Genomic DNA, 14,614 nt, shown 5'->3' with positions numbered 1-14,614 from the left:
TCTCTGTGGTGCCCACCGTGCGCCCTGTTAATGGAAAGGGACAAGAACTGCCCTTTCACCTCTTTTTCCCTCCGCCATCTCACACTGATTACGGGGAACTAGCGCTTGCTTTGAATTTTAACAGAGACCATCGCCTTACAGTTGCTCCCAAGAACATTTTAGTGAATAAAGGTGCTGCAGGTACAACGGGCTTCCCTGGACAGCGCGCTGCCAGCTCTTCTAGCCGTGCCTCGGACTTCCAGGAGAAAGCCAAAGGCTCACGACCCGTTGCCTGGTTCCAACGACAGAAGAGACAAACGGAAGGAAAACCGAGCAGGTACTTACCGTGGCAAGGGACAGGGTGATGCAACCGGCTCCCGATGGCTGCGGTATGCGCGGTTCTGCCCGGAAAGCACCGCCTCGGCCAGGTTGAAAGGTACCGCACCACGTTCCTCTGAAGAGGGCAAAGCCACACAGGGTTTGCCCACGATGCCAGGACTGCTTCCAGCGCTGCTCTCACACTCCTGTTCATCTTCTCAATTACTTTGGGTTCACGTCCATGTCCATTCAAGGCTTTCCAACTGTGAATCACACTGCAAACAAGGGTTATTTGACACATGAAGAAACATCCTTTAAAAGGAAGGTTTTACACCTGAAGCATTGTAGTTTACTACCTATAGGGCGACACTGAGTGTGCTCATTTCATTCCATCTTGCTGACACCTGGCCTGCTGAGAGCAAGATTTGTGCCAGCTGCATCCCCTGTGCCATGAAGCTGTGAGCATCTGCGCTTCCATGTGTTCAGGAGAAGCTCTGGCATGGGAAATAACCCCGTTACTCAGGACAGCTCATTACCTGAACTTGAAAAGTTCACAAGCAGCACATTCATGAATGGTCTGCTTTCATAAACTGCACCTTTCTCTTTGCATTGCACTAATTCATGGAGGATGAACAGTTGGATGAAAACCTATCACCTCTGCCTTATTCGTACCCATTTTCTCTACCTTGGCCATCACAGTAACGTACGACCCTAAGGACCAGCCTGGCTTGCCACAAACAGCTGTTGGTGCCACGCAGCGCAGAGGCTGGGTTTGCTTTCAGGGCAGAAGTGGCACAGAAGGGATTGCCGAATCCTTGTTCCTGGTGACACAGGCTCTGGTGGCACCAAGGCTGCACCCTGGGACTCGGACATGCTACTTGCTCCCGTGCCAGCTCGGTGTGCCCACAGCTTTGTTTCTGAAGCGGATGGTCCAGTGCCTTGGGGGCACACTGCACCTACCACCACATCCCGGAGATGCGGTCAGCCACGCAAGGGCAGGGCTGTGGCAGCCAGGAGGGGAGGCATCAGCACCAAGGGCCCAGCCAGCTTCCTTGGCCACCTTGGTGTCATTTGTTTGGCTCTGGCAGCGTAAAGGCATGGCAGCGTCTGCTCACTGAGGAGGCACTTTTATGGGATTTAGTACAAACAAGAATGAGTTTTGCAGGATTTTACCATTAAGTTTGCTCATAAGCACCTACAATTCCTCCCCACAGCCTGGGGAAAAGGACAAGTTAGCTTTTCTTACTTTTTTTCTTCCTTTTCCTGTCCATATCAGGTGCCCGTGAGCGGGAGCTGGCTGTGGGGTCTCTGTGAGGAGCGGCTGGGGGTGCCAGTGGCCCCAGGGCAGCCGATGGTGGGAGCCCCGCAGAGGAGCCAGTGTTGCCCCTGTGAGAGGATGCTTAAGAAAGCAACACCTGTGCCTCTTGTTGGGGGAGAGGAGGTGGGAGTCAGGAATGAAGGACTAACAGTCAAGTCTCAGGAAAAAAAGGAGTAGGGGGAAAGGTGTGGGGTTTTTTGTCTTTGTTTCTCACCATCCAGCTCTGTTCTGAGGGACAAGTTCAAGTAATGTTCCCCAAGTTGAATCCATTTTGCCTGTGACAGTAATTGGTACGCAACATCCCCATTTTCATCTTGACCCATGAGCTTTTTAGTCTTATTTTCTCCCCTGTTCTGTGGAAGGGGAGTGAGAGCAGCTGGGTGGGCGTCTGGCAGCCAGCCAACATCAACCCACCAGGCTTCTCCATCTTCCATACAAAGCAATTACTTGCCGCTCAAACAGGCTGCTCTGGAGGATGAAAAGCTGGAGGAGCTAAGCTTGCCGTGCTCCTCTTCGCCCAGCCTCCAAACCCAAGAGCTTTTCAAAATAACTCAAAAAGGGGAAAATTTCCTTCAGATCAGTTCCCCAACTACTGATTTTTATCCAGCAAAACATTCTGAATATACAGAGCACACAAAAGCCTGTGGATTTGGAGAAACTTCAAGTGACAGGTGACAGTCAAGACAATCCTAGCACAGCTAATAAAAGAATTTATTGTAAACATACGTATCTTACACAATTATACAGTATAATACAGATAACATGAAGGATTTAAACACTCAGCATTACAAACAGGGGCAATATTTGTAAAGAGATCTTTAACTTGCATCAAGACTCTTTAGAAAGCCAGAGAAATATACCGTAACATTTCAACACACCGTATCACCTGTAGCGTTCCACACACACCTGAATGGGTGCACGAAACATCCACAGCCTCCAACTCATCTCCAAGCAATTCCCACAGGAACCTCTCACCGACACATTTTTCTCCCACTGCTTTTCAAAATTCAAAGAACTTGTTGCAAACGTTTCCTACATCTGAAGGACTAAACACATGTGTTATTTTCTATCTGCTTTTAACAAGTTTTTCTTCAGCAAACTTAATGTGTTATTAATATAGCATCTCCTAGGAGAGTAACCTGTGGTTGCTCAGAAATGCAGCAACAGACCTCCACTGCAAGAACCCCGTTAAGAACAAGGGGCATTTTACCTGCCTGCTTCAGGGCCAAGTTCAGGACTCACTCTGAAACTCCACTCCTCACAGAAAAAGCAGGACACAGGCAAGGAAGCCACAGTTTGCCAACAGATGCCCAAAGACGAGCTCCTGCATCCTCAAGAGCTGCTCTGGGCGTATCAACATCCCAGAAACGAAGCCCACACGAGACGGGGGCTGGAAATGCACGTGTCATTGCAGAAGATCATAGCACAACTGAGTTTGCCCAAAAGGCTGTTCCCACTCAACCTGCAGGCTGTCACAGCAGTAGTGACAGATATCTTGAAAATGCTCCCCCCCCCCCCCCCCTTTTTTTTTTTTTTGTAAAAGCTGTGTACAGGGGTGCCTGAAAGCAGCACGGATGTGGAGTTCACTGCAGCTCCCCAGCTACCTGGATTCCTCCCAGCTCTCAGCACTGAGCTCAGACATAATCGCCACCGCTTGGCTCCTTCACGCTGACCTCAGCTGAAAAACCTCACGTCAGGGCTGAGCTGCGCACTGTACTTGTGCAGGCAACCCTGCACTCAGGTCACCCCAACAAGCCGGGATTATCTTTTGAATCCAGAGCATCTGAAACGCCCTTTCTAGGGGGCATTTAAGTCCTCTGAATACTGTTTGCATTTTGTCCATTGGTCCCATTTCCTATATTCAAGGGTTAGGTTCTGCCACTCGTATATTCGTATACCTCCCTGCTAGCTCTGTGGAACTGAGAGGGAGTTTCCTGCAGACCCTAGTTTTATTGAAGGTGGAGAAGACAGGCAGCATCTCATCCGAGGTACGTCGTACCTTCCTCAGCCTAAGAACTGTCTCAAACCTATGCTACTCTCCTCGGAAGCCTGAAACCACCCTCTACCTGACCTGTCTTCCACAGTTCCTGCACACTGAGTTACCATCACCTGTCTTCCAGCCCCAAAAAAGCACCAAAAGATAACATTTTGAAGATTTCTGTTCCTACCCCAGGCCAGGAAAGATAACTGTAGTTTAATGTTTATAAAAGGCTTTGTATTGTCAAAGCACGGCACCAACAAGAGCGAGGCCTCAGTACACCCCTGTGAGGTAGGTATCCTGGCTCCCCATGCTCAGAGATGGGGAAACTGAGGCACAGAGTGATTAAATCAAAGGCCATGCAGCAGATCAGAGACCCAGCTGAGATCAGCGCATTGGAGGTTCTGGCTGTTTGACCCATGCTCCAGCCACATGACAGCACTGCCTCACAAAACAAGCACCCTGAAAGCATGACAGTCCAACAGGAGTCCCACCAGCTTTACAATGGCTTATTCACACCACTAGCAAGCACCCATGGGGCAGGACAAAAGGGTGGTGGATGCGGGGTGGTCAGGATGTTGTCAGCGAAGCCTTCTTCAGCGAGGTGTTGACAGCCAGGCTGCAGATGTGTCTCCTACACCAGTGATGTTCCTGAGACAGGTAAGTGCTGGGGTTAGTAGCAGAACTTGGATCTGCAGTCAAGACATCAGAGGAGCTCCCCACAAGCAGCAAATCTCTGATGTTTTGATCCTATCAGGCCTCTCTGCGTTGAGCAGAACTTAAGCCAAAGTGGTGCTGCTTCCACAGCGCTTTATAATCCAAGCTGATCATCAGCGAATGCTGTCAAAACATTAAGACTTGTACAACACAGCTGGTCACCTGCCTTCCAGCACACTCCAAACCTGCTAGCAGCCTGAGGAGGCACTCACTGAGCCAAGCAAAGGGTTTCAGCCAGTCCAACCCCATAAACACTGAATACTGGCCTCGTGCCTCTCCTCTCCCATGCAGGACAAGTGGTCAGTCTAATCTTACCAAGCCTGGCCATGGTTTGTTCATCCTGATTGAGCATGTGCCAGTCTAGCCTTTCTGCGGTGACCAAGAAACCTCCACTAGAGAGGCAAGGAATTTGGTTAGGTGATACTTAGCTGCATAAGCTCATCATAAGTCTACCCAGCTGTGTTCTCAGTCACATATATCACACTCGAGCAGGACTGGCAGAATTTGTTGCAGCCTTCAGCCTTCTGTTCACCCAAACCTAACCAACCCACCCAGCCATCCACTCAAACAACCCACCTCTAAAATCTGCCTTCGACTTTTCTCATATCCAGAGAGCCAAAGCAGCTATTCTGCCCACTGCATGGGGAAACAACTCATATGCAGACTGCATAAAAAAGCATAATTTCTTTTCTTTAAAAAAAATGTTCCATCTCATCAATACAGCTGTCTCAGAGGGACCAGGCCTGTGGAGTCTCTCACAGCTCGCAACTCGATGCAAACTGACAATGTTTGTTCAGCCACTGAACATACACTTACCAAGTAAACACTGACATTTAACAACTTGATTTGGAACAGAGCATCATTTTGTTGCATTAAGGTGCATCTTTAATTGGAGGTAACAATCTAGTAGCCCAATGTTATAAATGTATATAATAGTGTCCTACAGAAATACTGGATTTGTCAACCCAACTTCAGTCATAAATCCACCTTTCCTGTAGCATCTTCTCTGCTCTATTTCATTGTTCCTCATTTAGTATCTTCATATGTTTGTTTGTGAGGAAGTCAAGAAAGGGAATATTACAGATGGCTTTGTGAATATTCATCACTGTGATCTCTCTTGGAGTCCTGCAGGGAATGCATCAGAGATGCCATTATAATACATAAAAAGACACGTGTCCATCAAGCAGCAAGTCAATAAATTTACTAACAGAGGGGAGTGGGGGAAGATCAATTGAAAAAAAAGGATAAAAGAGCAGGTCTTAGAGCAAGACAGGAAGAGCATTAAAATGTCAGAACACACAAAAAAAAAAGACAAATGACTGGGGGAAACATCTTGGGCATTGGGACAGGGAAATCAAGTGCTGAAGCATGAATTCTTGAACTTCTATAGCACAACTATGTACATATAATATATATATAATAAATATATATTTATATATTGCATACAATATTTAAACTAAGCATTTTCTCGTAGTGTTCCTCCCCCCCCCCCCCCCCCCCAATTTCAGGCTATCCCAAATCCTGCTGCTAAACAGAAATCAAAATGAGGCCCAATTGTTACCTTAAAAAAAAATCACATGAGCCTGAAAAAGAGTATACTGGTAAAATAAGGAGATTATTTAGGTTGTTTAAGTTCTGGCAGGCCATGGCTAAGTTGTCTACAGGGTAACCTGAGATGGCCAAGAGTGAGAAAGTCCTTCCAACATGGCTCTGTAGGAACAGGTCATCTGTCTTTGGGCATGGCAACACCAGAGAATCCTGCCTCAGTTTTTCATGTTGTTTACTTTGCCACTATGGAGCTAGGAGATGACCAACCCCTTTATAAGGCTTGGATCCTCCCAGAATATAGTTCAAATTCCCTCATTCACATGGTCTGAGCCACACAAAATCTGACTTAAGTCCTCAAGCAGTTCAGCCCTTAATGCTGGCATAAGTGGTCCAAGAGGAAATAAGCTGCCGTACCTGTTGTGAGGAGCCGTCTGGTATGCCACAGCTAGCGCTTGCCGCAGGATATCACTCATAAGCTGTTCAGTGGCCTGTGACAAAAGACAACATTAGGAGACAGTATTACGAAAAGAGGAAAGAAACATGCTGTTTGCTTGAGTATCAGTGCAAGGGCAGCTGAATTCCAGCTCACCTCAGTCCTGTCCTTGATCAGCAGGGGAGCAGCTCAAGACGTCCAAGTGTGTTTTATTAGCACAGTAATAAGAACCAAGTATATTTAAGAGAAAGAAAGAGACCTATAGATGCACAAAGCTCGGGCTGCAACTGCCCGGCCCGGTTTCTTTCTGGACCTGCAGAGCAGTACGTGCACAGCAGGGTGGATCCAATGTTCCAGAGCCTGGGCTTCAAAGCCTATTTTAGGGCCCTTCCTCTCGCACACCAAAGCTTGTTTGGCACATGGCAGATTCCAGGTATTTTCCTGGGAGCTGGTATAAGCTTGTTAGCCACCCCCTGTGGTCACTAGGCTTATGTCAAGTCACTTTCACAAAAACCTCCCAGCCTGGACAGCAAGCAGATGGCAGCCCTGTACCCTACATACTTGGCTTAATCAAGGTTCAGTCAAAAGCTAATTAAGGCTCTTGGCTTTCTGTGCCTGTATCAAGAACAGAGCAGAGGTTTCTGGGATGTTCAGTCAGGAGAGCTGGCATAACTCTACAATTATAATGGAGCAATCTGACAGTTACCATCTGTGTCTACAAATGGATGTATCTGACTCCAACTATAAGTAACAGCAGAGCAGAAGCGTGCATGCGAGTGCATGTGTAACCTGGAATCAATTAGCTTTTGTAAAACTGATCTGATAAGCAGCAGCCTGTATAAACAACCCCAAAAATTGCCTTTGGCTTGAAATACAGCAGAGCAGTGCTAAAAGCAAGCTGTGTTAGCCTTCAGTCCACACTCAAGAACTCCAACTCCATGCTGTTCAAAGTTTTGGTAAGACACTCTCTGTTTTTCCAGAAGTGTTTCTGACATAGAAATCGTTTCTCATATAAGGCAGAATTGCTACTGTCTCCAGGAATTCAGCATTCTCCCAGCAGAGACAACACAGGCCAAAAGGAACTGCGCAGTATTTATGAAAAAAAATAGCTAACCTTGTATAAAATATTCAAGTCTTACAGAAGTCTGGCAGATTCCTCCCCAGTTTTGAAGGGTGGGACAAAGGAAAGGGTTCTTCCAAAGTTACCGAATGAGGCAGTATGTTACTGGCAGCAAGAATCTGCACATCACTACTCTATGTCCAAGCCAATAAATCAGTTAGAAAGCTAGAAACACACACAAAAGTATGTGACTGTTTGGCCAGCTACGTATTTTTTCCATACATGCACAAAGACAGACATCGGGCTCTGCATCTTCTGATTTGATAAATGCATATCAATAAGGATATTCCATCTTTTTTTCTACATTACTGAATCAAAAACGGTTACAGAAAAGTTCTTATTGTGAAGTAATTTCTTACCTTTAAAATCATATCTTCTATTACTGATGCATAAACATTCTTTTGTACCTCAGCAGGCTGAAAAGAAATCCCTATCTATAAAATACAAGAGAAAAAAATCAGTACATCAAATAACACAACCCACGTTGTACTACAGATTAGATGAGAATGAGATTAACAGGGGAAAAAAAATCAATTACAAAGGGTAGTTAAAAAACAAGCAAGTAGACACTGCAGAACTTTCTAGCAGTATAATCTCAAGAAAAAAATCTGGAGAAATGCAGCTTGACCATTAGAACAGCCTGCAGAAATGCCTCTAAAACACAGAATAAACAAAAGCAGGTTTTAATTTTTGTTTCAGCAAGTCCACGCAAAAACCAGTCTGCACTGGGTACCTTTTGATTGAGAACAGAAGCTGCATTTTAAAACTGCACATATATTCAATCCATCTATTCATCATCTTCCCCACACCTAACTATGGCAACTGAAACCACTTTAAACAGTACTCCTGGCACAAAAGCTCCACATCAAAAGACTGTTTCATCCCCCCACCTCATCACGCCTGTGCCCGTGTCACCTACTTAGCAAGAGAACAGCTAAACTGCAGAACCAAAGGTTTGTCCCTTGATGCTGGCATTTGAGGTGGAGATGACAAACCGTTCTTTCTCCCACAACCGCTGCACGCAAACCCCTCTTGTCGCTCTGTCTCTGCTGGCACAATGGCAAGCGCTCTTTCCTCCAGGCCAAGTCAGTCTCCTCCCTTTCCTCCCTGCTGCTGTGGCAGAAGACCCCCCCTCCCTTTCTTTTACCCTAATTTGAACAGAGGGAAGAAATCCAAGCAGTAGAGAAGTTTGCTGTGGTCTAAGCTTTACTGCAACCCCTCTTCAAGAGCTGCTATTAAACAGCACTGGTCCAAGCAACAACTGGTCCAACTGCACATGATGGGACAGGAAGAATTCAGTGCTGGTGCTCCTCTTCCCTCATTTCCCCTTTCTCCTAGCATTTCAGGATGATTTTCCTGGTACTAAGCCCTGCAACACAGCTACTCCCAAATGACTTCCCAGCTGGCACGCTTCATTCTCTCCTGCTAGCACTAGCCAGCTGAGTGTCATGAGTCAGAAATTCCAGTTTTTCCACGGCATTTATAAAAACTCCATAAAGCATCCAGAGGGCCGTATAGATTAAAGAAAGGCAACTGAATATATGTAAGACAAGAACTGTTATTAAGCTAGTTGTGATTAGCTTTGCGAGTCACTTCTTACCTTCTCTGCAGCATCCCTCACAAACTCTGATGCAGGCAAGGAAGCCAAGTAAAACTTCATCTCCTCTTGCTTCTCCTCCTGTTCTTTCTTAATGTTTATTTTTAATGGCTCGTTGAAGTTGAGAATATCTACTTCCTCTTCATGTTCTGGTTCTCGTTTCAGAAACTGCTGTAGTTCCTCTAGTTTTCGGCACAGCTCCTCACCACTGCTGTAAGATGAAGGGCATTCTGAAAAAGAAGCAATCAATTAAACACATGACAGGTTATGGAAAGCTGTTTATAAACAGATGCACACTCAAAATATGGTAAGAAATTAAGGTAATTGCAAGTTATTTTTGTAGTTCCTACCAAACATAAGGATGAACAGAAACGCAAGCAGTCATTGAGAGCCTTCTAATTATATCGTCATGACACTCATGGTCCTCTCCCTCATCTGCCCCTACACCAATAAAGGTGGCTGCATTTCAAACAAAACCAGGCTAATGTGAGCCTCCTAAACATTCTCACAGAAGCTTTTTGACAGTTGCAAAGCAGCCTGTTGTTCTTCCACTTGCTTGGAGAAACTGAGTTTTTACTATGTGGGTACCACGCAGCACTAAATCATCTTTTACGTTATGACAAGTAGTATATTTTTTAAGAAACATCACAAGACAGATTCACAGTGGAATTACAAAACGGCAACCTCTTCTCTGCATGCTCGACACGAGCCAGTAAAACCTTCTGTGGAAAGCGATGCAATAAACAGATTTTTTTTCTTCTAAGACAAACACAAATCTAGTTATTTAGATAAAAATATTAAAAGGTGGACGTAGGCTTCTTTTCCACCTTCAACAATGGCAATGCAGTACCAGACTTGGCAAATAATCATCAAATCCATACACTTCTGTGAAATACCTTAAATCCCTGTATGATCAGAACAGAAAAACCATTCAGCTTTAGGAAAGGGATTATCTGAAGGTGAAACAAGGGAGCTTAACTATGAAGAATGAATGAAATTAACAGATGTACATTTAATACATACTAAAATAGACTGTGAAGATCCCAGAGCTATGCCTAGTGGAATAATGCAGCAGCTGTAGTAACATAATGTGGAACTTCACTTCCCTTTTGGGGGTAAATTAACCCCCACTGAGCTCCACACTGCCACTGCCAGGTTTCCCTGCCTTGCTTTGGTTTTTTTGTACCTGAACTCATTCATATTGTTTACACAGTCTTAACAGAGGCTAAGCTTACCCAAGGGCAGAAATGTCATTTACTCGCCATGCTTCACTTGTGTGCCCACTTACAAATGGTTATATCATGGGGCAAGGATCCTCTCTCATACGCTTTATCTACACTGGGCCTCCAAGGGCCCCAAAGCACAATAAAACCCAAAAGATGCCCCAGAAAACACCAGGACTGACAGGGACATGGGACAGCCTTACTTGCAGGCTTGCCCTTATTACCTCCAACTTTTCTTATTCCAGAGTGAATTAAATTAAAACCAAAGGAAGTAAGAATCCCTTCTCCTACAGCAGCAGCACATGTGTGTCTATACAGTCTTGAGCCACTTAGTAAACTGCATTTTTGGCAGAAAGGAGCTTTCCAAAGGTCCCTCCACACTCACCTGGCTCACTGTCTATCTGTGTCAGCACATCTTCAATCGAGTCCTCATCGTTCCGCAAGGTCTCAGGGTCAGGTGGAGTGTAGCCATGGCATCGACACCAGTGTACCACGTGCTTTGTTTTCAGGGGTGTAATATTGTGAAACCTGGGGTGCTTCTCTATGATTTCTTGAAGGATCTTTCTCACTGTCATCGCTCGTTGCCACTGTGACAAACCGAAGGGAAAGCTCATCAAATTGGCTAAAACATTTAAGGTTAGACCATGGCCCAGACCAATAATCCAGGTTGCAAAGAAAACAAAAGGAATATGATTTTCTCAGAAGTCAGAATGACAAGGAAAAATAAATATGGAAGATGGTCCTAATCCTGATACCAGGCAGCTGTAGGGCAGGTCATTTAACCTCTGCTTTGTCACCCAAACAAAACCTCAGAAAAAAGGGACACACATTTACAGGGGCCTAGATACACTTGTCTTGACTTGAAATGTCTCACCTCCCAAGTGACACCTAAGATGGCATAGTGCAAGAAATCCAGTAGAGTAAAATATGCTTCTTCAAATGCTGGTTAGATGCTTCAATCATTTAAGCTGGCAACAGCAGAGTGTCTAATCAGTTTTAACATCTTCCAGACAAAACTCCATAGCAAGATGACAAAATTATGAAGAAATAGGGAGAAACATAACAACCGCAACACAAAAAGGCCCAGATACACTGAAATATTTAACTTTGGTGAACTGATAATCTATTTCAGCACTAGCATTCCTTATGTCAGATCCCTCAGTCCTCTTCCTACTGAAAACAGAAAAAAGCCCATGAAAAGACAAAGTACGTTGGGTAAAATTCCCATGACCATAACGTGCCACAGAGAAGCGATGAGGATAAAGTGCTAACAGGACAGTTTGCAAAAATTCTGATTTTTTAAATGCTTCAAAAACACCTTACTTCAACTGAAAAATGACCTTCACAGCCTCTTCTGCTCAAGAAACTCTCTGAACAATAAACTGGATCACTATCTGGACACAAATCAGCGCATCATGCAGTAAGGAATTCTTCCATTTAAAATATGACAGACCGTTTCAGAAAACAAATTGGCTAACAACAAGGGAGGTTCCATAATTCAGAAATCCTTCTTGTGTCCCTAGTGACTGCTTATGAAACACAGGAGAGGATTACCTCGGCTGCCCTCCTCTTCCCAATATTCCAGCTGTAATACTGTTCCACTGAACTGGCACAAAAAGAGCTGGCATCTTCACCTGGAAAACACAAAGGCAAAACCAGTACTAAATTTATAGTAAGTGAAGTAAGATTAATTCTGTTATTTAGCAGAGAGAAAGAGGGAAATATGTTTCATGCTCACAAGATTGGGAACTGAAACTCTCTCGCTCTTACAAATGCTGTGCTCTCTCTGAGCACAGCAGAGATAAGTGCAGCAGACACTGTTTTTTGGATGCAAAACCAGCACCCTTCTTAGTCACACAGAGACATCTGTGGCTATGGGCTGTTTTAAGTCTTTTTCTCCTCAAAAAACTGTAATGATGTAGAAATGTAGATCTGTCTTACTGGTCGAAGTCTCTTCCTTTGGAAAACCTTTTTCTTTTGCAAATGAATTACAACATAAAAATGAAACGACAGTGAAAAGGTTTCCTGGCAAAAATCTTTTTGAGGAAACGAATCCTAAGCAATGGATTCATAAATGCTACTGTAGGCCAGAGAGCTGAATGTAATGAAAGCTTTACCGTGCCACCCACTCCTGCTTGGCTCACTGTGACAATCTTGAGAGGGGTCTGCCCTACCCGGTCTCCAGGACCACTTGTGCAAACTGCATTAGTTACCAGAGAAAGCTGTTAAGATTTTCAGCTATGTACATGAGTAAGAGTTATGCAACTATAAAGTACCATAGATTTCCCTGTAAACTACTACCTTTTGTTTAATAAAAAAAAAAAGAAAAACAATCATTACAATGCTGAACTATTTTATTGTGTTTGCAAGCATTTCTGAAACCCTGATGTTAAATTAAAAAAAAGAAGGAAAAAAACCCCACCACATCCACTGAGGACAAATGAGGGAAAGAAGACCAATTTGCAGCCATTGTGTGAGGAAATAAAATCTACTTCTAACAAAAAAAAAGATGAAAGTTAATAACTTGTGACAATGTATTTGGCTTTATTGGAAGAACCTAATTTCAAGCATCTTTAGACTAACACCTGGAATAAGCTCTCTAAGGAGAATGGCTTCATTTCGTTCCACCTTTTAATAATTTTTGTGGCTACAGGGTATGCAAGGCATTCTGTTGATACAATGAAAATAGAAAGCAAAGCCTTTTCATTTACTGCTTACTTTTTTCAGCAATTAATGGAACTTTCTTCACTATTGCTGTTAAAAGCTGCTGGATGTTCTCCAAATATTCTATGCTGCAAGGGATAAAAAGAATCACAATGAAGAATACTGCTGGAAGGAAGGAACCAGATGCAAAAGGTTTAAAAATCACTGCATGGTCTAAAGTCTCTAGCCACAAGGCATTATAGCAATAGTAATGGGAGGATAAACTGTTACGCCTGAATCTGGAGAAGGTATTTCAAACAGCCTTTCCTCTTGCCAAAGTGTCCACATCTGAAGCTGCATCTGTCAAGCTGAGGAAACTCATCAGAGGCTTTTTTGGGCAAGCTTGGAAGAAACCCCTGCATCATCTTGCAAGCTGCAACACTACTTGAGGGATAAGACACACCTGTAAGTGCAGGCTGTTGCAGTAGGAACATGTGATACTGCATGGGAAACTTTGAACTTAGGGAGTTTAGGTAAATTTTACTTAACCTGCCACGCTGTATCTAACTGCCAAGTACTGTATTTTCCGTTAGTTACTTTAGAACTAAGATAATTTCTGGCATGTAGTGACTTAAGATTTATTCCTGTCTCCTACACATCCCTGCAGACATTACCCTGATGGAGGGTATATGTCGGGATAACAAAACTTCTCAAAATATGGAATCAGGGAAGTCAGCCACTGGAGGAATCAAGAGCAGAAGGAACACCCTACACATTACAAGAAATATGCAGAGAAAATTTTGCCAACTGAGTTCTGCTGAAAAATCACTAACAAGTACTTGCAAGAGCATCAAAAGCAAGGCACTCGATTTCACAGCATTCAGAATACTCCAATGATCTCAATTACTTAATTCCAGTTATGAACCAAGGCAGCCTTCATACTGAGTAATTACAAAAGTATATGAGCTTAACAAGACTAGAGAGGCAAGACGACCGTACTAATTTCAGATGCCCCTTTTGTGACCTGCATTTTGTTGGGTAGTTGGACCTCAGCAAGAACACACAACGGCAATGGGAATTACACAAGCAGTGGATGATACAGAGGTTTTAGCAGCTTGAGATTTTAGCAAACTCCAAAACAACTGCAAACCTTTAAATATTTTTTCCCCCTTTCATAAGCCCTGCATACAAATCCATTTGCAAAGAAAATATTGCAATACTGTCCAAAACAAATGCCACTCAAAAGGATTAGCAGTGATACAGCAGCATATGGGACAGAAGATTTTATAATCTATTTCTAGGTCAAACTTAACACTGCTGCACATCTCCCTAAAATCTCCATTCCCCCTGGCATTTCAAAGATCAGAAAACCTTACAGAGAAATGAACAATTACTTGATAACGTAATTCCCAAGTTCGGAGCTCTCTTCTGTTTTCACTGCTGCTTGGCCTTCTTGGGTACCCACAGAACTGCAGTTCTGTCCCGTTGAATCAGGCTCCATCTTAACTTCAAAGAAACAGAACACATTTAAGACAAAAAGTACCAGTCAGCTTGATACATAGTGTCTTGTGAGACTCCAGTAAGACTGAGGGTCTTACATAACATCATTTGTTGTTTGCATTCTGATTGTTAAGCATGAACAAATCTGACCTTCAATTCTGCTGAAAGCAAGCCACCAGAACATGTTCCCCCTCCTCCAAATCTTAACGTGCTCACATCTTATCCTTTTTAGAAAATCTG

At 43.9% G+C, this 14,614-nt stretch overlaps 1 protein-coding gene across 9 annotated transcripts in view; it reads right to left on the bottom strand.

Moving 5' to 3' along the window:
* Window positions 1-2,308: 2,308 nt before the first annotated feature.
* Window positions 2,309-14,614, bottom strand: part of YEATS2 (YEATS domain containing 2) — a 50,063-nt gene continuing 37,757 nt past the window's right edge. For 5 of the 9 annotated variants that reach the window (XM_055816946.1, XM_055816947.1, XM_005232259.4 and 2 more), the window contains 8 exons: window positions 14,269-14,380; window positions 12,950-13,023; window positions 11,786-11,865; window positions 10,617-10,818; window positions 9,012-9,238; window positions 7,771-7,845; window positions 6,273-6,346; window positions 2,309-5,435 (listed from right to left, as the gene is read on the bottom strand). In XM_055816946.1, coding sequence (XP_055672921.1) covers window positions 5,327-5,435; window positions 6,273-6,346; window positions 7,771-7,845; window positions 9,012-9,238; window positions 10,617-10,818; window positions 11,786-11,865; window positions 12,950-13,023; window positions 14,269-14,380 — 953 coding nt within the window. In that variant the 3' untranslated portion in view covers window positions 2,309-5,326. Of the gene's footprint in view, window positions 5,436-6,272; window positions 6,347-7,770; window positions 7,846-9,011; window positions 9,239-10,616; window positions 10,819-11,785; window positions 11,866-12,942; window positions 13,024-14,268; window positions 14,381-14,614 lie in introns of those variants that run through there. The other 4 variants (XM_027779537.2, XR_008749356.1, XM_013295099.3 and 1 more) reach the window with 4 other exon arrangements.

This window comes from Falco peregrinus, chromosome 12 (genome assembly GCF_023634155.1).
Source record: "Falco peregrinus isolate bFalPer1 chromosome 12, bFalPer1.pri, whole genome shotgun sequence".
Taxonomy (NCBI): domain Eukaryota; kingdom Metazoa; phylum Chordata; class Aves; order Falconiformes; family Falconidae; genus Falco; species Falco peregrinus.
This window is presented reverse-complemented; position numbering and strand designations above follow the sequence as displayed.